Below are 22,022 nucleotides of genomic sequence, written 5' to 3'. Positions count from 1 at the left end.
CTCAATATGTCACAACTCGCCCCTTTCCGTAACCTCCAATAAGAAGACAAAAAGCTATTCGGCTTTTCCCAGAATAACATGAGTTGGTCACAAATGGTTTGATGTAAGCAAGCGCTCACATCCGTTCAGGACCCATGCTCGCGGGAGGCAATCGCACAGGCGCTCGCGGTTCTAAACACACCTCTGGTTTCCTTGTTGCTGATGAGGGAGATAATCCAGTTAAAGAATCGCTCTGTCACTCTTCGCATACTAAACAGAAAGGACTGTGGATTGCGACTGTCTTTCAGGGTATTTTATGTAATGTATATTAGCACACAGTTTCAGTATGATCTGAACCCAAATGTTTATATTCCTTGTAAGCTCAGTATATGTCACTGCAACAAATATGTGGAGTGAGGAGTAAGACACAGCATACATTTTCTATGAGCAAGCCCTGTATGTTCTGACCATGTAAGCTTTCATTGTTCTGTATTGTTGTCAGTGGGGCTTGCATCACGGCAGATTATGCTTACACCTTTGAGTTTGTCTTTGATGCATTACAGATGTCCCAGATTCACTGTAGAGATTCAGTTAAAACATATTTACAATCAACACTATGTTTATATTTACACAGATAATGACTCAAAAACAAACAAGCTTTTATTTGGGAGGAGTTTTTTATTTTAAGTGTTTTATGTCCTGTCATTAAAGGAATGCATTATCATCCAAGGACTATTGGTTCTATTTTGGATGTTAACTAGAATTTCACCCATATCTTTTGACCTCATATAGATCAAGAATTATGTTAATACACTTTTATATACTTGTGCTGACATATTTCATGTCAGATGACACTTGGTTCAGATTGTCTGTTTCTTTACATTGGATTCACAAACGGTTACGATGTAGTTTTGTTGATTTTGCCTTTATCAGTAGGCACTTGTGCACTTATTTCTATTTTTCTCAATATTTCTGAAATGTCCACATAATTGTATATTTTGTATGAGAAAGATGTAGAAATCATATCATTATGAACAGTAGATTTGTTCGTTTCTTGATCTCAGAATATATACATTGTGATTTCCAGTCTCTCCAGTCAAACATAACTGGCAGTTTAGAAAGAAATCGACTGGTGAGGAATAAGTACCTCCTGCATGTACCACAGATGTGTGGGGTATTAGGAGACATTTGGTGGAGGAGTACTCACAACATATATTAAAATTGATGTCTGATAAGAAGATTTACTATTTTCAACAATCAAAATTACCACATTTAAATTTTTGGTGGAGGAAATATGCATGCAGAATAAGAATTTATAGCCCAATATCAAGACACTGAAAGTTAGAAATACATTATGGCAGAATAGATTTTGGTTACATTATGACTATGATTACATAATATCAGTCCAAGTAAACATAGTCTCAGTCTATTTCGTTACACCCCACCATTGTGTCTAACAAAACCTAGTAGAAGGTCACATCAGGAAACCTTTGAGCGACCAATGAGCGTCCAATCAAACGTGAGAAGGTTAAATAGATTTAACCAATCAGACAATGGCTACTATTTAGGGATCGGAGTGACTTTCAAAATATTCAGGTCACTAACACAGATCTCTCCACAAACACAAATCTGCATATAACACAGTTGTTTAACCTGCAGTATATATGCTTTGGGGTTTCTTTTGACATGGTTACCATTAACTAATATTTCTGCAAGATAACATCCTTTCATATTGCCAAAACACTATTTTCAGCGACTGTTTACTCACCGTTGTCACGGTTGTACGTACGCCATGCATCACCCGGAATCGAGCATACGCTAAATAGTATTCGGAATTGTTTAGCATATTTCTTTTTGAGATAAAAAGTTAAAAAGGTATGTGCGAATGTGCACTTTTCGCGATTTGGTAAGCTGTGTTCTGATTGGTCAATTTCAAAGGTTACCTGATGCGACCTCCTACAAGGTTTTGTTAGTAGTGGAGTGTAACGAAAAGTACTGAGGATAAGTTTACTTTGACTGACATAATATTCACCTAGAAATTAAATTGTTTTCACAGAACCTCAGTTCAAACTTACTTGGCAGTTAGCCAAGAAATCTCCTGGTGAGCTATTGCATAACATGTATATCAGGATATATGATGATAAATATATTATACCATCACTGTACCATGCATATACCAGCTTACACCATGTATAGTCTGCCAGTGGTGGTGGTGGTGATGTAACCAACAAACGGCTTCACAAACCCCAAGCTGCAGTGGAGTTACTGCATCATGTAGCCAGTTGTCATGTATGAAAAAATATAACCTTAACATAGAGTTAACAGTATATGGAAACCTCCTCTATATTGGTAATTACAGTATTTATGTGGTGATGGTAAGTAGCCCGGTGGGTCAAGCGTTCAGTCACAGACCTGAGACCAGGTTTCATCCATAACGAAATGCCTGACCAAAATATGAGAATTACGTTAGAAGTCACAATGCTAATGCTGCTGGTGCAATTCTACTAGACCTCGCCTGACTTGCTGAAAGCTGAGAGTCCTCACACTGTAGACAATTTCACCGCAGTTTCTGTCAATTTTTGTTGGCGAGTAATAAACAGAATACTAAACTCGCTTCCGTGAAAAACCATTTTTATTGGACTCGTTAAAGATTTAGTATCAAACGAGCTTTTGCTCATTTGGTACCAAATCATTACTTTGTTTAATAAGAATGGTATTACAGAAGGTCATTTAGTATCCTCTATATGTCACATTTTCTCATAATACACCAGGAGTCAAATCCAAACATTTTTGAAAGCTCAATTTTGTTTTCAAATGCTGTTATTACAATAATCCTAGTAATGGAGGCCACTTCAACCAACAAAATAGCTCTGTGTAGTGGACACGGATTGTGTCCGTTACCACACATAAATTTGTAATCTCAGATTGTTGATTTGTCTGATGGGTTTGACATGTGATCAATGTCTGAGACACCATCTCTTCAGTATTTCTTGTGGATGGTGGGGTAGCCTAGTGGTAGCAGCGCTCAATCATCATTCCAAGGACCCAGTTTGTATCTCTTGGGTACAATGTGTCAAGCCAATTTCTGGTGTCCTCACTGTGATACTGTTGAAATATCGCTAAAAGAGACATAAAAGTAAACTCACTCACTCAATCACTCACTCAGGATTTCTTTCCACATCAAGCTAACATAATACAACATTACTAGAATGCTTAAATCACTCACTCACTCACTCTTGACTGCAACTGGTGCTTCTGCTCCAGATACTGTGACTCTTGGTTTTGTCATTGGTGTTGGTAGACCCAATGTAATATTGAATTCTGAAAAACCTCCTTTTTTCCTTTGTCACTAGTTCACACACTCACAGCTTCACCCCATTACCTAAATAACAGTTACATGTGTACCTACTGTATGTTGTATGTGAAGATGTTTCAAGACAATATCAGTGATAGGATGTCATGTCAGAAACTATTGTTCAAGTAGCCATGGTGACATGAACTCCTAGGTGTTCAGAGGATTTAAGAATGTTAGACTGCAGTGTGAGAGTAAGTCATGGTTGTCTTATCACTATGCATAGCAAGAATTTACTGGATTAGTCTAAGAACTCAAAACAAGTAACAAAATGCTGAAGTTTTTCTTCTATGAATGTACTCATTGAGTCTTATCTGGTTCATGTTGCAACACTGCCATCCATCTGTGGATGTTCTTATCTTGGATCAGGAAAATGAAATTCCTATGCTATGAAATGAAACGTTGCCAGAACAGATTAAACTTCTCAGCTGTAGGATTAAACATGCTCAGAGGTCATTAGATTAAACTTGATAATGTTCCCCAGCTGAAATATGTCTACAGGCGCTCGTAGAACTTGATGCATTTGGCTGTATTTGGTATTTAGGCTAAACCAGTTTTTGACTGATCTGCCGGTTGTATTTTATTCTTCAAGAATAAGAAAAAAAATGAAAAATTTATTTTTCCTGCTCAAAAAATAAACTTCTAATGTTTTATTGGCCAGAAATGAAATATTTACTTGAAAATTTATTTTAGATTGATTTTTTTGCCCATTATACATGTCACAAAACTAAAATGTTTTTAGAATTCAAAAGGAATATTACTTTAAATGGTGATTTTTGAAAAACAATTGTTTTCTTCTCACTCTAAATTTTCTGAGGACAAAAATCTGTAGAACAAGAAATAAAATTGGTCTGGCTTTATTCAGTGCTGCAGAAACTAATTTGCATGAGGACCGAATAATGAACTGGGATTCATTCGCATGCCAGTGGTTGTACTCCATGTTTTGGCATATGTTTGAATTTGTACATGATGCAATATTTGCCTTCCTGTAAGTCTCTCACATGTTTCACAAATCACTGAAACCAGATACTGTTGGTGACTGGGTTGATGATCATGGTATAGCTGTATTGCAACCTGCTCTATAAAACAACATTCAGTTACTGCCACACATCACAGATTTTGTTAACCGATGACTGCATCACATTGAGCGGGTTAACACATTACTTTGAGCTATGCAATGGAGCTATCTGTACACCATGTGTAGCTGCTATGTATGATAGTCGTCATCTGTGTTGCATGTGTCAACAGATGGGTGGCTCTGAAAGGGTTTTCCTAACTGCATGCCACATATGACAATAAAAATGCAAGACCTTGTCTGTTATTAAGCCATCAGTGTGGATAATGCATGAAAGTATTCAGATTGTCAGCATGGCGTCATGGTTGTGTACAGATATGTATTTATTTAGCACTTCAATGTGGCAGTGTTTTACAGTAGCATGTGTTTGTTGTCTTACATCATACTGAGTCAAAATATCATAACTAAACATGCACTGTTCAAAAGAAGTTAAAGAATTGAATGATGTAAATTATAACTCAAGTTATTCTGTTGTGTCATGTAGAATTGTGTTCCGTAACTTCTTTGGAGCAGTACATGTGAGACTCCCAGGGATTTATCTTAAGAGCTCAGAGGCTGATATTTGTCCCTTTGTCTCAAGCAAATGTCAGAAATGTTCCCAAATGGAAATTATATTTACCAGTTCCTTTTATTATGGTAATAATTAATGTTCTATTAGTCTTTTATTGACTAACAATGAAACCACCAAGTACAAAGAACCTAGAATACTTCATCATAATGCCATCTTACAAAGTCATGCTTAAGAGCCTCAGACAGATGAACTAGCCAATAAATTCAGACTCTTTGACAAGTCTCTGAGCCTGTCTTGAAAGAGGTGAGTTTTTAACGAAATGATCATACAAAGATTGAATGTTTCTTAGATATGAGAGTGGCCCCTTTAGGTATATAGTTGTGTTTGTCAATTGATCTTTGAGTATTTGTGTTTGCCCTGTGTTTGTATTATGCAAGACTAACCTGTATTAGTATGTAGACTGTGTTTCTAGCTGCATGCTCTATTTATTTCAGCTTTCTCTCCGCCCAAAAGAATGGAGCCTTTCCAGCCCCCACCTGACGACTGTAAGTGCATGCTTTGAGTTACTTGGGATTCATTCTCCATTATCCAGCGTAGCAACATTCCAATACTGGCATAGAACATATAGGAAGGCTTTGTTTGCACACAACTGTAGTGTATCTAGATGAAAGGGATGGAATTGTTTGTTGCAATGGAATGGGCATAGAAACACTGGGTAATGAGGGTAACCCAAGGTAGTGAAGATAGTGATGTGACTGGTTACTTCTGTCAATGTGAGGGATGTCTTCAGGTGTTGGAAAATATACATTTTTAACTTACCTTACCATAGGTCTTATGCATATTACCTCAAGCTTCACTAGAAGAGATCAGACAGTCGTTGATTCGCCATTCCCTAGATGGCTACCTCATGTAATCTACGAATGTAGTCACGGAAGTGACGTGATCTCCCCACTCGCGCAAGCGCGAACAATCCAAAAATCACTTTTACTTCCAGCGTTCGTCTGTTTGGACGTTTTTTGGTTCGCTTAGTTTACCTACTTTGTGGTTCAATAAAGTTGTTCCTCACGGGTAGGTATGGTTTGTATCCCTTAGGTGTGCGTGTTAAGGTAAGTAATCATTTAACTGCACTTACTTTGCTACCTCATGTTGTTTTTTTCTCTCACTTCGGGGTGGGTTCGCCCGCGTCATGTGTGAGTGAGGCATGGCGTCCGTGGGGGTATTATATCTTGCTGGTTTTTCTTCCTCCATGTGGTTTCCATGTCGATTAGTATTTTTGCCCATGTTTCACTGCATTTATACGTTTTTTCGTGCCACGTTGCGATGTAGGTAGCCTTTCTGGTTGTTTGCCCTTCGCTGTCACGAGCTTACGGGCATGCCTACTTTATAGTGGGGGGTGCGTTGGTGCTGCATTTCTGGTGTAGGGGTGTTTTTTTCTACCTCCTAGCGTTGGTTTCCACGCATTGTTATGTCTTGTTTTGTTACAGTTAACTGTGTATGTCTCGCCAGTTTTACACTATCTGCTAGGGGCAGAAATCGGCGAAAGTTCCTCACCCTTGGTGCCCGGATTGTGCGTCTCTAGCCTGCTCTTTTGACGGACGCTGCCAGTACTGCGAGGCGTTATTGGTGGCGGATTTCAAGACTTTATTGCGGCTAAGAGGAAGCTGTTTGCACAGCAGTAGAGAAGGATGTCGTCTCCAGCGTCGTCGTTGGGATCTCTGCCGGACGACCCTGACTTACAACCGCCTTCAGCGACTGTGCCGACGCCTGGGATGGGGCGTTCGTCCGGACTTCGACGAGGAGGCGACGGCGACGGTGATGGCACTTAACTACCCTTATCAGTTGTCTTCGAGTGGACTGCTGACAGTTTACCGGACTGCCCTTCGCCTTCGGTTGATTCCAGCAACCTTGCAGCAATTCATTTATCGCCGGAGCTACTCATCCCGCTGTTGTTAAATGCGGTCTTTGCGAAATTGTCATCTAATCCGAATTTCAAGCGTGTAAGTCCAGGAAGTCAGATTACAAGATACACAGCCTGGTTTTCGCGGACAGCGGGGCTGTCCTGGGTGAATCTCTGTAGCAGTTATTGGGCTCCTCGCAGCACTCTTACAGAGTGCAGGATTCTAAGCGGGTGGCCATGAAGACTGAACTCAAGCGGATGTTTAAGCCATTGTCTGCGCTGGCGTCAGCTACATCGGCGGCGGCGATGGACTGGTCTGAAGACAACGCCTCGAGGATCAATCACCTTACCAGGTATTCCTATGCCGGTAGGCGGGAGACTGGGTGTCCTTTGGAGGGACTGGTCGCATCCTCGAAGATCCTTACGTTACAGTTTGTCTACATAAGCCTCAAGCGGAGAAAGTTTTCTTTCACTTGCTTTACTCATTTTGTCACGAAGATTCTTCGAGACAACAACTAAGTGCCACGTCTAACTACACCTCGTGATTACAAGAGAGGACGGCATTTATCTTCGGGGAAAAATTGCCAACACATCTACCTGGAAAGCTATTGTCTACTTCAGTTTCAAGCGGCGGAACAGTTTTCGCGCGCTTTACTCATTTATACACGTGCTCGCCAAACAGCATGGTTACGGTCAAGCCTACAGGTTAGCAGGGAAACACCGTTTACAAGATTTCATGATGATCAGTTATGTGCTACACCGGTGACGTCACGTCTACATTTTGATTGGTCCCCGAGAGACAACGCCCTGCAAAGGATCCCAGGGTTGTTACATCTACTATCTGATTGGTCATCGAGGGACAACGCCCTGCGCAGAATGTGTTGTTTTATTCTAGTGTTAGCAAGTTGTTTGTAGTGACTTACAGTCATTTTACGATGGGAAGATGTCGTTTACACTCTAGACTAGCAGTCTACAGCAGCATTGGATGCCTCTAGTCGGCATAGAGATCCTCTAACAGTAGTCTGAATGCTGCCTGTCAGGAGGCGTGCAGCGATGTATGGCAGTTTCTGATCGGACAGCCAGCCAGCTTTAAATAGACTTCATTGAAATGTCAACACATTCATAATAAACAGCGTGGTCGTTCTGAAGTCAAATAATGACGCATTCTTCACGGCATACAAGCTTTTCTTGAGAGAGATGGACTTCATTATCAGGCTGTTAAGTCAGCCTGGATGACTTGAGGATCTAACTCCGCAGGATTTGAGACATCACATCGCCGTCCCAGGTTCGGGAGTCGAAGTTCAAGGCGATGTTATACACTGTACTCTGCCCGTTGTCACTGTGTCAGTGTCTACTCGATTTGCTCACTTCACCTCAGGATATGATCAGACGTAGACGTCTACTATTACGTCTATGACAGCGGTTTCTGGATCATGATTTCAAGACAGGTTTACGACATTGGACGTCTCGACACCACACCGGTGGTAGACTCGCTGGTCAATGTTTGCATAGGAACTTACATATTAGAGCCGTCATTCAACAACCATCTTTAGGTAGACACGTCTCTCCAAGGTTTGAGTGCCTATCTAGTCAAGGAGGTTGCAGCAGGATTCTGGAAGAGTAGAGTTCTATCTCTTCACATCACCCAGTTGAAGATGAAAGCGGTGATGCATGTCTATCATTGGTTGACAGCACCGAGAGACAAGCTACTGATGATCCTTACGGACAACTCTATGGTAGCCTTCTAGGTAATCAAGGGTCAAGGAGGCCTTGACTTCTACTACACTTCTTGTCGTTTCTACCCTTCGACGTGGTCGAGTCTGATCCTCCAAATAGAAGTATCTCTCATACCAGGAGCCTGCATCTTCATGGCAGATGCCTTATCTCGCCCCCTACGTATATCACCAACAGAGAATATTGTGTGTCGAGACACTTTCAAATAATCAGCTTCTAGAGTGGGACCAATTGTTGTACCATCCTCACAATCGGACACTGCACCTGGATCCGCCACAATTTCATCTTTGTGCCTGGACCATCTGTGAAAGTCTTGAGGGCCAAGGGGTACTCATCTCAAGTGGCGAAGTTAATCGCCCGGGAGCACAGGATTTCCACTCAGTGGACCTGCAGGTGTGGACGATCGATGTGATGTCCCTGTCGTGGGAAGGTCTGGACGCTTACTCGTTTCCACCATCAGCCCTTCTCTCAAAAGTGGCCACCAAGGTCAAGCAGACTCAGAACCTGCGACTGCCTTTGGTCGCGCCTTGGTGGCCAGCCAGGTCATGGTTCCCCAACCTGCATCGTCTCACCAGCAGAGAGTCGTACCAGCTTCCAGATTAGTTACGTCTGCTTCGACATCCGCACAGTCGGCAGCTTCATCTGGACCCGCTGAGATTTCATCTTCATGGTTGGGTCATCTGCAGGAGGCATTGAGAGTTAAGGGCTAGTGAGTGGCAAGCGTCCTAGCTTGTGTGCATCGTATGTCTGCTAGGTCCTTATATGAAGACAAGTGACGCTCATTTGAGAGTTTTTGTGTTCAAGACCGCAAGATCCTATGACAGCTTCTCCACAGTTTTTAGCGAACTTCCTCCTGTTCCTGCATAACTGCAAGCATCTTAGAGGCAGTACTTTGGGGACTTATCTGTCGGCTTTGAACTCCTTCTTGGCGATTAAAGCGGATAAACAGATTTCCAAGATACCACAGCTTATTGCGCTACTCAAGCCTTTCAAATTGGAGGACCAGAAAGTTAAGCTTCATCCTCCAGCTTGGGACCTCAACATCGTCCTACAACATCTTAGAGGACCTCCGTATGACCCTTTAGAGGCAGCCTCCTTCATGTATTTCGTCTAAAAGACGGTCTTCCTTCTAGCGTTGGCTACTGCGGCTAGAGTTAGTGAAATTCATGCCCTGGACGTCACACATGTTCGCTTTGAGCAGTCAAGGCATGGACAAGCCTCCTTGGGTCTCCTGTGCGATTTTGTGGCCAAGAATCAGCTTCCTTGACAGCCAGACAGGCTGTTCTCCATTCCTCCTGCATCTTCAGTCTTGGGACAACATGCCTTAGAGGAGGTGCTGCTGTGTCTCGTTCGAGCCCTCAGATGTTACATCCGGAAGTTGTCTTTTCATAGAGACGTTCCCGTTAAAGAATGTTCATCCCACTTTCGACTACCTGCAAGGGGAGGTGAACAGGAACACAGTCGACTTATGGCTTCGATGTACGATCCTGACAGCTTATGATGCCAAGCATCTACCTCATCCGGTGGCGGACAACCCACACGAGATCAGAGCGTGGGCATCTACCTTGGCCCTCCATAGTAATTGCACAGTGCCACAAACTATGGAAGGCTGCTTTTGGAAGTGGTCTACTGTCTTCGCTTCCCACTACCTGGGGGACTTGGCAGTTGAGGACATGGAGGGACTACAGTCCGTTGGTGGTTGCCCAGCAACTTACCCGGCCGTCCGCCCTTTAGGTAATAACACTGTTTCTTACCGTTGGTCTTAAGATTAACCTCACCTTCAGGGTGCGTCGGTTTTTTCTTTGGAGTTCCCTAGGGTTACTCTTTGTCCTGCTTCCAGGTTTGTCCTGTGACTGTTGACATGGGTCTCCCAGGTTCTCCTAATGCATGTGCACTGGTTGCTGAGGGATGGTCCTCTGGAGTCCACACCACCATCCATCTGTTGAAGTCATATGCATAAGACCTATGGTAAGGTAAGTTAAAAATTAATTAAAATCTAAATATTTTTGATATGTAAATACTTACCTTACCATAGGGCGGTGACTCCCTCCCAACGCTGGATGCTCCTCCCCACTCTGGACTCTTCGGACCTTCCTGTTGCCAGTAAAAGTGATTTTTGGATTGTTCGCGCTTGCGCGAGTGGGGAGATCATGTCACTTCCGTGACTACATTCGTAGATTACATGAGGTAGCCATCTAGGGAATGGCGAATCAACGACTGTCTGATTTCTTCTGGCGAAGCTTGAGGTAATATGCATAAGACCTATGGTAAGGTAAGTATTTAAATATCTAAAATATTTAGATTTTAATAATTTTGATGTGTGGATATTGGGATAATCAGGGGAAGGGGGATACAGAAAGACACCAAGATGAAAACAGGCAGGTGATCGGCCTTTTCTGTCTCTAGTGCTGAACTCCTAAACCTCTGACTATTTCTTCTGGTCACCTGTTACACAGTTCATCCAAGTGGTGAACTGTAATTTATACTTATTTGTTTAGGATTTTATTGAAAATGAGTGCAGTGCCCTTTCCTTCCGGAGCATAACTCCAAAACGCTTGAAACTTTCTCAGCAACTGCTAGTCCAGATATGTCCAATGTTCAACTGGTTCCTTAAACGATTTGGGATATTTAAACTATGTGGTAGCATTGTTACTTAACTGGAGCTATCAAATGCCAGTGAACCAAATATGGGATATAAATAGTGAACTCCACCTGTGAATTGTCCCAGACTAGGGGAATATGTCATCTCCTGGCGCTTCTAGTTTTCCAGTTGTTTGACTCCAAGAATATTGTTGCATGTTGAAGCCATGACTGATAATATATTCAATCCCCAACTAACATCCCTGGTCTCCTGCACCAGACCATTCATCAAGTACATAGATGTGGATAGTACTGGAAATAGTAACCAGGACCTTACCTTGGCTTTAACTTTTTCGCTGTAACCTACTGACCCCTACACATGGTGAACATAGGTGATGAAAGCATAACATCTGGCGATACAGGTGAAATCAGGCATTACTGAAGGATGAATGACTTTAACAGTTGTCATACAGTACTTTTGGTTACTAGGCCCTCATTTGTTGCTCCTGAACAAGCATGTAGACTTTGTCACTGAAAAATGCAAGTATTTTACCTCACTTACATCAACCTCTAGGTACAAGTATAACACTGACAGTAGGTTTCACCATTGTGTCCGACCCAGGCATGCATGACTGTCATTTCTGTTTTACGTTGGCTTGTTTCTACATAAGTTAAATGAGAAAACATGACTGAAGTGAATACTATTACAAACCATCGGGGGTGTTTGTTTTTTGTTACCAGTGGATTTAATGAAGATTTTGTTGCTAACAATATTTTGGATATTGAAAAATGGAATCAAGTTTTGAAAACCTAGAAGATTTCAGTATTTCTGAAAACAAAGTAAATGCCTTTTTGTGTGTATCAATGCCTATATGATTAGTAGAACGTGTACAAGAACCAAGCCAAGTCAAAGCCATTGAAAACTGAAAGGTGATAGTGTGTTATCTCTTGATATAATGACTGCTTGCATTGTCTCCTAGACTGAATTATTGTGATGATGTTTAGGGGGAAAAAATTCTATATGAGTTTGAAGTGTACTTGTTGAATATCTATCTAATGTACATAATGAATTGTTTGCAGTTGCTGAGCCAGAGAGAACATCTGATAGAAGATCAAATACTTCTGCTGATAGAAAGACGCACAAAGTTGTACATTCCCCACCCAGAAAAGCTGAACAAGACCCTCCCAGGAGAGTTGAAAGATCACCACCTCAAGATCCTCCTCGGAGAGTTGAGCGATCTCCCCCAAGAGACCCGCCGCAGCGGAGAATTGAGAGGTCGCCTCCTCGGGACTCCCCCCGGAGAATCGAGAGATCACCACCTCGAGATGCCCCCCGTGCAAGAGACCCTTCCCCTCCCAGGAGGAAGGAGCCCTCCCCCCCACGTCGAGAGCAAGCCACCAGGAATACCTCCCCAGCCCGTAGCAAGGGTTCTGGGATAGCTGCAGAAGACTTCCTATCTGTAAGTTGCTTTGTTGTTTGAGTGGGATGACCCTAGAACCCCATGCTGGTTGATAATCAGCTGGGATGACAGGGTTGTGTTGTGGTTTTAAGTGTTTGCTTGTTATGCTGAAGGTCTGGGTTTGATTCCCCACATGGGTTCAGTGCATGAAGTCAGTTTCTGATGTCTCGTGCTGTGATATTGCTGAAAGCTGCGTAAAACTAAATTCACTCACGCTCTCATTCATGCAAGTAGCCAAAGAGTCAAATATAGTTCTCCATATCCTGGACAACTTGCATATGTTCCACAGCAGAAATATAGGGTTACTTGAGCTTCGGTTTTGTCAACAAATATTCTAGCTCACTCACTGTTAGATGAGCTGGTTGGCAGACTGTGTCTTGTTGAACCAAGATGGTGTGAATTGCTGTTCACTTCATTGTCTCCCTGGTCCAGTCTTGACCTGACCCTGTAAAAATACATGAAAATATTCTCACTTACAGTCTGTTTGACAAGAAAATGTCCCCATGAATTTCTAAAAATATCAGTTCAGAAAGGTAGTTAATAAATATTATGAGGCAAGATGTTCATGAATTATCTATACCCAAACACCTTTTCATCTACTTGAAATTGTCATGCATCACTTGGGTACTTCATTTATTGATAAGGTAAAAAAGTAACTTTCTCCTTGCTCCATCTCACTGGTCAGGGATGATGCATATCTCAACCTAGGCAGTTCCTTTGTTGTGATGTATGAACTGCAAGAGACAGTAATGTACATGCTTACTGGTCAAACACTTGAAATAATTCTTGATTACGTACACATACTGTTGTGTCACGTTTCTGTGTATAAACTCCCTGATTGACGTCAGGGCCATAAATTCTGTATTTTATACATTTTGAATAGAAGCCCTTGAACTATTCTTAGCAGACCTTTGTATTTATGCACATGTATTTTGGCATGAAATACAGTGGTGAATAACGTCCTTCTCTTACAAGAAGCTTGTAGTATTTCTGATTTGAGGTTATATTAATCAGTTTTTAGATTCATTGTGTATCTAATGTCACAGAAAGCGGACTATGACAGGGGAGGTAACTCCAGCAACATGTCCGAGTCTGAGGTGCTGTCTTCAATCCAGAAGGGCCATGACGCCATGATGAAGGTCATGACAAGTCGGGGGCGGAATCTGCAGATAGTGCGTGCCATGTGGACATCAGGAAATACCAAGGTGAACATTACATATCACACGATATGACTAGCAGTCATGTTGCGGTATAAGTGTCACTTTCATGAAACAAGTATAGCACAGGACCTGATATATACCAGTGACAGTGGTCAAAATTGACACTGTTTATGATCTACAATGTATATCTTTATGCTACTGTTGAGCTGTGGTAAAAGGATCTTTTCCAAAATTGTTAGTTCTTGTGGATAGTCTGTTGCAATCAGTGAATGGTGTGACACCAAAGGATTTCTCACATGTTGCAAGAGGAGATATGTAAAAATGGGAACACTATTACAGTCCATGCTTGAACTCTGTGTATAGTATACATACTTTTTCACAGACTGCCATAGACTCCGCTCTGAGTATGAAAGATCCAGCAGTGATGATTGACATCCTCAATGTTCTCAATACCAAGACGTGAGTATCAGTGCCATCTGATCATATGTTAGTCTTAGCTCATGTCAAGTACTATGGGGCATGTAAGGTACCATGAGTCATGTAAGGTACCAGTGTCATGCAAGGTACAATGGGTTATCTTGAGGTACCATGGGGCATGTAAGGTGCCATGGGTCATGTGAGGTACCATGGGTGATCTGAGGTACCATGGGTCATGTAAGGTGCCATGGGTCATGTGAGGTACCATGGGTGATCTGAGGTACCATGGGTCATGTAAGGTGCCATGGGTGATCAGAGGTATCATGGGTCATGTAAGGTACCATGGATCATGTGAGGTACCATGGGTCTTGTAAATCATGGCTCATCAGAGGTATTGTGGGTCCTTCATAGTACCATAGGTTACATGAGGTACCATTCTTGTAAGGTACCAAGGGTTATATGATTTACCATGGGTCTTCTGACGTACCGGTGGTAGAATTGGCCTTCAGCAACCCATGCTTGCCATAAAAGGCGACTATGCTTGTCATAAGAGGTACAGGATCGTACAGGATCGAGTGGCCAGACTCGTTGACTTGGTTGACACATGTCATCGGTTTCCAATTGCCCAGATTGATCCTCATGTTGTTGATCACTGAATTGTCTGGTCCAGACTCAATCATTTACAGACAGCTGCCCTATAGCTTGAATATTGCTGAGTGCAGCATAAAACTAAACTTACTCACTCACTCATGCAAGGTATCATAGGTCATCTGAGGTACCATATCATGTGAGGTACCAAAGGTCATATGAGGTACCATGAGTCAGTGTGCAGACTTGCGTCCCTTAGTAAGTTTGTAGCCTATGTACAGGTTCAAACTCTAGTTTGCCAGTATCCTTCACCAAAAATGTCAAATTGTAAGATCAACATGACTTTGTTAGAGGTGTTCTTACACATTAAGCTGATCTTAGACGATGGAACTGATATACTGATGAAGTTGGAGTTCAGCCTCACTATGACGGGGGAGGTAACTCACTCACTCATTCATTAGACCAGATTAGTAAGAGCTTCGAGAGAGCCTATTACTATCAGGCCTTATCCTAAACTGCTTCCTGTTCAGGTCTCTATGGAACCTGGATCTCTGTTCCACGCTTCTGCCTCATCTCAAAGATATGCTCAACAGCAAATATGAAAGGTGAGTCCACCATCCTGCTCTCCTAGTGAGGCCTGTATCTAGTGTTCCCCACTGATTAAACCAAACCACATCCCCATACAGCTCGTCATGAACAAGACAAAATGTGGGTATTTTAATCAGATAATACCCCTGTGTAGAGATCTGCCCAGTCCTCCATGGGAGGTTGCATCAGATGAGCTAGCAATGTTGACCACCCTGTTTCCTCACGGGAACCATGGCCTCTCTAGCCTATCAGAAGAGGGCCTGATTTCATTGGGTTTCATTTTTGTTTTGAAAACTTTATTCTGAAATGTCTATTTTAAGAGAACGAAACTTAGGATCAAGATTAATTTCCTGTGACAGTACTTGGTGTCCTAATATCCACCATTCAGATCACTGACTTTTTTGTATCCTCTGCTGTTTGTCAAAACATACTATGTACATATACTTCTCGTCATCTGGTTGTAATCACTCTAAAGCTTGATGATGATGTAAGAATCTACATCGAAACATCGCAACATCGCAACATCGCAACATCGCTCTATGCAGTAAATAAGAAGTTGTCATCCATAAAGTTTTCATTTTTGAGTCGCCAACTTCTAGCATGCCAATCAAACATTTTCTTTGTATCCATTCAAGAATGGACATTAGGGTTGGTCATGGAGATTTAGAATGTTTTCCTGACCCCCACTGGGAAGTTGAAAGCCAAGGCGATACAAAGTTCCCCTGATGCAGTCCCAGTGTCAGCCTTGTCAGAAAATGTCTCTCTCTCAGCTGAATTTTCTGGTCAGCTGTCAACATTGCTTACATCAGTGTACATGCCAGTATTGTATCCTACTGCTTATTCATTAATGAAGGAACAGAGAACTCTTCAGCATAATCAAGTCTGCCATTTGATGCTGTCAAGGATGGGAAACCTGACTCGGATGTTTTGTTTTCAGCTATGTACTTACAACTGCTACATCTATCAAACTGATCCTGAGGAACATGGGCCCCGTGATAAAGGCCAACATGACAGCGCCCCCTAGTATAGGTGTCGACATATCTAGGGAAGAGAGGTGAGAATACATTCAAACTACGGTATGACATAAAATATGCAAACACTATTGTAAATCAGGTGCAACATCACGTTCAAGACAATCACACATCTATTTGGGCATGTGTTCATGTATTCCTGGAGAGACAAGAACTGTAAAAGCAGTATTGCTACATAAACATATGTTTACAGCACTAAAAGTATAGTAATCATGATGTTATCCTTATCTCATGTGTGGATAGTCTGGTCCAAACTTGATTACTTCATAGTTAAGAGTGAAGATTTTTATGGATATCATCTTCTTTATATGAGAACACAACATTTCGGAGTTAATGCTTACTCCTTCATCAGTGATTGAGGATGGGGTACAGAGCTATATTTATATGTGCAGATAAAACAGTAACAAAGTAACAAGTGGAATGAATTAACGAAAGCTGGAAGCCAGTATAAACAAGCACTGATAGGAAGCCGACAGTTATGATAACAATGATGGAAGCCAATGGTAATACATTACAGATGATAGGATATGTTTACATAACACATATAGGAGATAAGGACGATGTACATGATTGGGGATAAGGATGGAAGCCAATGGTGATACATTACGCATGATTGGACGATGTTTACATAACACATGATAGGGGATTAAGGATGATGTACATGATTGATGAGCACGTTTACATGAGGGTTGATGATGTACAAACACAAGTAGATTGGCTGTACATGAATACATAGATAGAACGTACACAGATAGATGAGATTAATTTATCAATAAGTCCCAGGCACTTGGTAGGTACACTCCTTGGTCACGGTTGATTGCTGGTTTCTGTCTCTGGATCTTGATGGCCTCTTGCAGTTTCCTTTGGCGCCAGTTGTTGTTGGTAGATAGTATTCTAGTGTCCTCCCATCGAATTGAATGTCCAGGATTCTTGAGAATGTGTTCAGAGATGGCCGATTTCTGGTCGAGTTTGCTGACAGAGGTCTGGTGTTCCTTCATTCTGGTGTTGATTGGTCTCAGCGTTTCTCCAATGCGCTAAGATAGGCATAAGTATGTATATATGTATGTAAGTCTCCAATGTATATGTCAGCTTCCTATCAGTGCTTGTTTATACTGGCTTCCAGCTTTCGTTAATTCATTCCACTTGTTACTTTGTTACTGTTTTATCTGCACATATAAATATAGCTCTGTACCCCATCCTCAATCACTGATGAAGGAGTAAGCATTAACTCCGAAACATTGTGTTCTCATATAAAGAAGTTGATATCCATAAAAATCTTCATTCTTATTTATTTCACTTCTAAATGCCCTTCAAAGACTTGATACTTCATGCTTGAAGATGATTTACAGATTTAACGTTTGCTTTCTGACATGAAGAATATTTTGCACACAGGCCAGCCATTCCATTTAGTGTTATCATAAGAAGGATGATTTGAATGACAGATGTAGCAACCTGAAGATAGGGTTGCATAATTAAATTTGTATGTAGTTGGAAACTTGCCAGAAGTGGTATTGGAGGCTAACATACAGGTGGTTTGGTTGGTAAGTTTCAAGTTGGACTACTGGCATCAAACACCAAGCAACAAATGTTGAACCATGACTTTATGTGTTTACAGGCACCAGAAGTGTCACACCTGCTACATGTCGCTGATGGACATCCGTCTGGTGTTGGAGAAGAGGCAGGGACTGGCTGGCAAGTTGGGCAGCACCTTCAAAGAGGTTATGCTGCTCATGGGAACCCTGGACTGATGACCTGCAATGGCACACATGTTGACCAGTGGGCTGGAAAACAAGGGAGAAAGACAATGTGTCACCACCTTGGCTAGACTGTCTGAAGATTAGCATGGCAGTGTTCCCTGCTGATCTGGACAGTTTTGTGATTCAACTAGAGCATGTCTGCCTGAACATTAATACGATTATGTCGAAGTCAGTTGTGGCGGGTAGACATGAAATACTGCAAAGATATACATTACGAATATTCTTTTTTCCTGAATTCATATAAATGTCCAGATCTGTGTGTGTGAGTTGAAACACATTTGAATAATATGAGGACATAGGAGAGACCGAATCGTCCGTGGATCCACGGCTACAAGATGTCTACAGTGTTGAGAGTTTAGCAGGGTTTAGTGGTCTATTGGTCCTTGGCACAAATATGTCCACCAAGTCATGATAGTGGTTTTGGGGTCTATGAGTTCATGGCCACAATGTGTCTCCTTTGTCAGGATCAGTGAGGCTGAAGTTTGGAAACTGACGTCCACTACGTCAGGATCAGTAGTCTGAGGTTCTGTGACCACAAGATATCTACTATGTCAGAATCAGTGGGTTATTGGTCCTTGGATCTTTGGCCACAAGATTACCTGCTATGCCAGGATCAGTGGCTCTGATGTACCTTGTGTTCTCTAATAAGCCTGGAATTTATTTATTAGATTGATTTAATGAGAGGCACTACTTCATTGTTGATTCCTGAAGTAAGAATTCAGAAGAAAAGGTCAAGAAACAGTGTATAAAACTTCACCTGGATATATGTATTGAGATATGTTACATCTGTGTGTTACTCTATGGGTGTAGACTTGAACCACTGGTGTCCAGTTTCATGTATCAGTGATGGGGGTCACCGTAAACCAGTTTGTCAGATGATTCCATACCACAACAGATGTCTAGTGTCCCTGTTGGTGTTCTGGATGACTCCAACACCAGAGACTCCAGTTCTGATGGTCTGTGACTGACTGAAGTATTGGAAGGAGACAGTTTTCTGTCCAGACAGTCACGTGTCCACATGTTGTGTGTGCCCTGACGCTTGTCGTCGTCCATTGTTCATGTGGCCCAGAATATACCCTCCTTCCAATAACCTTACACCCTTCAAAATCATTCATGGACTGAACATTACCCACATTGGAATGTCCGACTTTCCACATTGAAGGCTGTCTGGTAGCAATGGATAATTGATAAAAATGGCCAAGTTATTTTGCCTATGAAATGGGGTTCTGAAGTTATTTTCACAAGCGAGACATTATTATTTGTATAAAGGAGAAGTATGATGTGAGCAAATGATTGCAGAGGTTATGAAGTACATAACAAGTTCTGTTTTGAGTGAATCAAATAAGTGCTTAAGTGTTTCACTGTTGATGGGAATGTAGCATGTGATTATTCTTCACCTTCGTGTATATACTGATAGACTGCTTCATGAATGTTTGCTTGTGAACCCAATTAGTCTGTTAAAGGGTGAAACTACACAAATCTAGCAATACTGAACAAGAATGTACGCAGTGAAACATGGTTATAATCACTGCTATAGTACTTCAGATGTTCTAACTGGAATTTCAGAAATCTTAACTGCATCACTGTTACCATGGTGATTGCAGCATAGTGATGGAGTAAACATAGCTAAACATCAATATTATTATTTGCAATAATGAAGTTGTCAGTCACAGTTTTGTCGTGTATCGAAAATAATTCATGTCACACTTTCCTCCTTATTGGACATCAGGTAACAATATTAACTGACATGATTTTGCACCAGCTGTCACATCCAGTCCCTTACAACCATGTTTTACTGTCAACACTGAATGTGCAGAGGGCTAGAACAACCAGCTGTAAACTAGCACAACTAGTGGAGACGGCCAGCTGTATGCTATCATCACTAGTAGAGACATCCAGCTGTATGCTATCATCACTACTGGAGGCAGCTATGTGTATGCTTTCATTACTATTGGAAACAGCCATCTGTATGCTGTCATCACTAGTGGAGAGAGCCAGGTGTGTGCTATCATCACTAGTGAAGATGTCCAGCTGTATGCTATCATCACTCGTTGAGATGGCCGGGTGTAAGCTATCATCACATCACAGCCAGCAGAGACGGCCAGCTGTATGCTGTCATCACTAGTGGAGACAGCCAGCTGTATGCTGTCATCACTAGTGGAGATGACCAGCTGTATGCTATCATCACTAATGAAGATGGCCAGCTGTATGCTGTCATCACTAATGAAGACGGCCAGCTGTATGCTGTCATCACTAGTGGAGACGGCCAGCTGTATGCTGTCATCACTAGTGGAGATGGCCAGCTGTATGCTATCATCACTAATGAAGATGGCCAGCTGTCAGCTGTCATCACTATCTTAGATGGAGGTGTAGACACTTTTCCCCCAGACATCTTGTTGAACATACATTTACTATATTATTTATTGAGCAGTTTGTTCTGATGTATGATGAATCATGTAATTTGGTGAACAGTACCATGTTTATGCATACTGATACCAGTTGTTATGCAAGTTCCATAAACGTGGTTGTCAAGCAAAACCTGTCATTGTGTGTCTCAGAACAAGATCTCAGAATACACACTTATCTACTCACCATTACTCATACTTCCTGTATGTCCATGTGGAACACAAGTTAATTAGTGAAAGAAGAAAGTATTTATGGAAATATATTACAGGGGCTATAACCACATATATCGCCAGAATGTGAAGTGCCGTGGTATCCTTACTCAACCTCTTATCACTCTCAGAAAATAATCATATATATATCTTGGAACCTCCCTATATCAGTGGAGTAGCCTCATGGTTAAAGCATTTGCTCATTACACCAAAGGTTTGGGTTTTATTCCCCTCATGGGTACAATGTGTAAAGCTCGTTTCTGATGTCCCTTGTGATACTGATGGAATATTGCAAAAAATAGCATTACACCCAGATGGCTCACTCATGGTGTATGTATCATTGTACATGAGAGTCCTTCATTAATATTGCTTAATGAATAAGCATAGCAATGATATAATCTGAACTGCTTTTGATAAAGAATGACTATTGGTAGTTGATTCAAGTTAAACAATATGACTGTGTCCATCTGTAAACTTGATGCTGTGTACCACTCAAACTCAAAGGGATATTCTGTGAAGATAGAAAGTGATGAATTGCTTGGACATGTTGTCAGGCAAGTAGTGTGCCAACTAAACTACCAACTTGAGATCAAAATACACATTTCAATATTTGAGTTTTTAACCAAAAGGAATATAGGATCAAGACATCGACAATAAGGTATATTAATAAACAAAACATCCTGCATCTCAGAAGCGTTGACATGAAGGTAAAATCCATGACGTAAATAATGATAAGGTTTCCGTCTTTTAGACTTTCATTTTATGTATGTGATCATTCAGCATGTTTTTCCAGTAGGATGGCCTGGCAATTGAAAGATTGCAATAGCACTGAATTCCACACAACTCAGGCAGTGTCTGACAATGAGAGGAAAGACTATAAAGACATGAGAGAACAATGTCCAGTCTTAGTCCATTATGTCCATGAACTGAATCCTGTGTGACGCTTTATATTAACTCGCTCACTCATTGATTCATGAAGTTACAAGTCCTATGGATGTGAATTGTTGAGTGACCTATGCAAGATGTTTCCACGTTAACGGCACAAGTACTTCCCTGATACTTCTTATTTCCACTTTTATCAGCCAGTATGTATTTGGTACCACAATCATTATTGGTGCAAGTCAGATTTCAGACTGTGTCACTTATATCATTAACAAACTGGTAGTTTTCATTCATGTTATCTTGAGAGGCAGTTATGTGTGTCTTGTCGCCAGTTTGTTTCTGTGTCTTCAGTTTTGTTTCACTCTGCAGGCAGTATATATACCTCAAGACATCTGA

At 41.5% G+C, this 22,022-nt stretch overlaps 1 protein-coding gene across 5 annotated transcripts in view; it reads left to right on the top strand.

Annotated features, from left to right (window-relative positions):
* Positions 1-20,667, top strand: part of LOC137258484 (katanin p80 WD40 repeat-containing subunit B1-like) — a 32,623-nt gene extending 11,956 nt beyond the window's left edge. The window contains exons 14-22 of one of the 5 annotated variants that reach the window (XM_067796170.1): positions 1,067-1,111; positions 2,036-2,080; positions 5,412-5,462; positions 12,209-12,588; positions 13,635-13,793; positions 14,131-14,207; positions 15,284-15,358; positions 16,279-16,395; positions 17,988-18,203. In XM_067796170.1, coding sequence (XP_067652271.1) covers positions 1,067-1,111; positions 2,036-2,080; positions 5,412-5,462; positions 12,209-12,588; positions 13,635-13,793; positions 14,131-14,207; positions 15,284-15,358; positions 16,279-16,395; positions 17,988-18,120 — 1,082 coding nt within the window. In that variant the 3' untranslated portion in view covers positions 18,121-18,203. Of the gene's footprint in view, positions 1-1,066; positions 1,112-2,035; positions 2,081-5,411; positions 5,463-12,208; positions 12,589-13,634; positions 13,794-14,130; positions 14,208-15,283; positions 15,359-16,278; positions 16,396-17,987 lie in introns of all 5 variants that reach the window. The other 4 variants (XM_067796171.1, XM_067796172.1, XM_067796173.1 and 1 more) reach the window with 4 other exon arrangements.
* Positions 20,668-22,022: the final 1,355 nt, after the last annotated feature.

Source organism: Haliotis asinina, chromosome 12, assembly GCF_037392515.1.
Source record: "Haliotis asinina isolate JCU_RB_2024 chromosome 12, JCU_Hal_asi_v2, whole genome shotgun sequence".
Lineage (NCBI taxonomy): Eukaryota > Metazoa > Mollusca > Gastropoda > Lepetellida > Haliotidae > Haliotis > Haliotis asinina.
The sequence above is the reverse complement of the archived record's forward strand: the minus strand, read 5'-3'. Positions and strand labels throughout refer to the sequence as shown.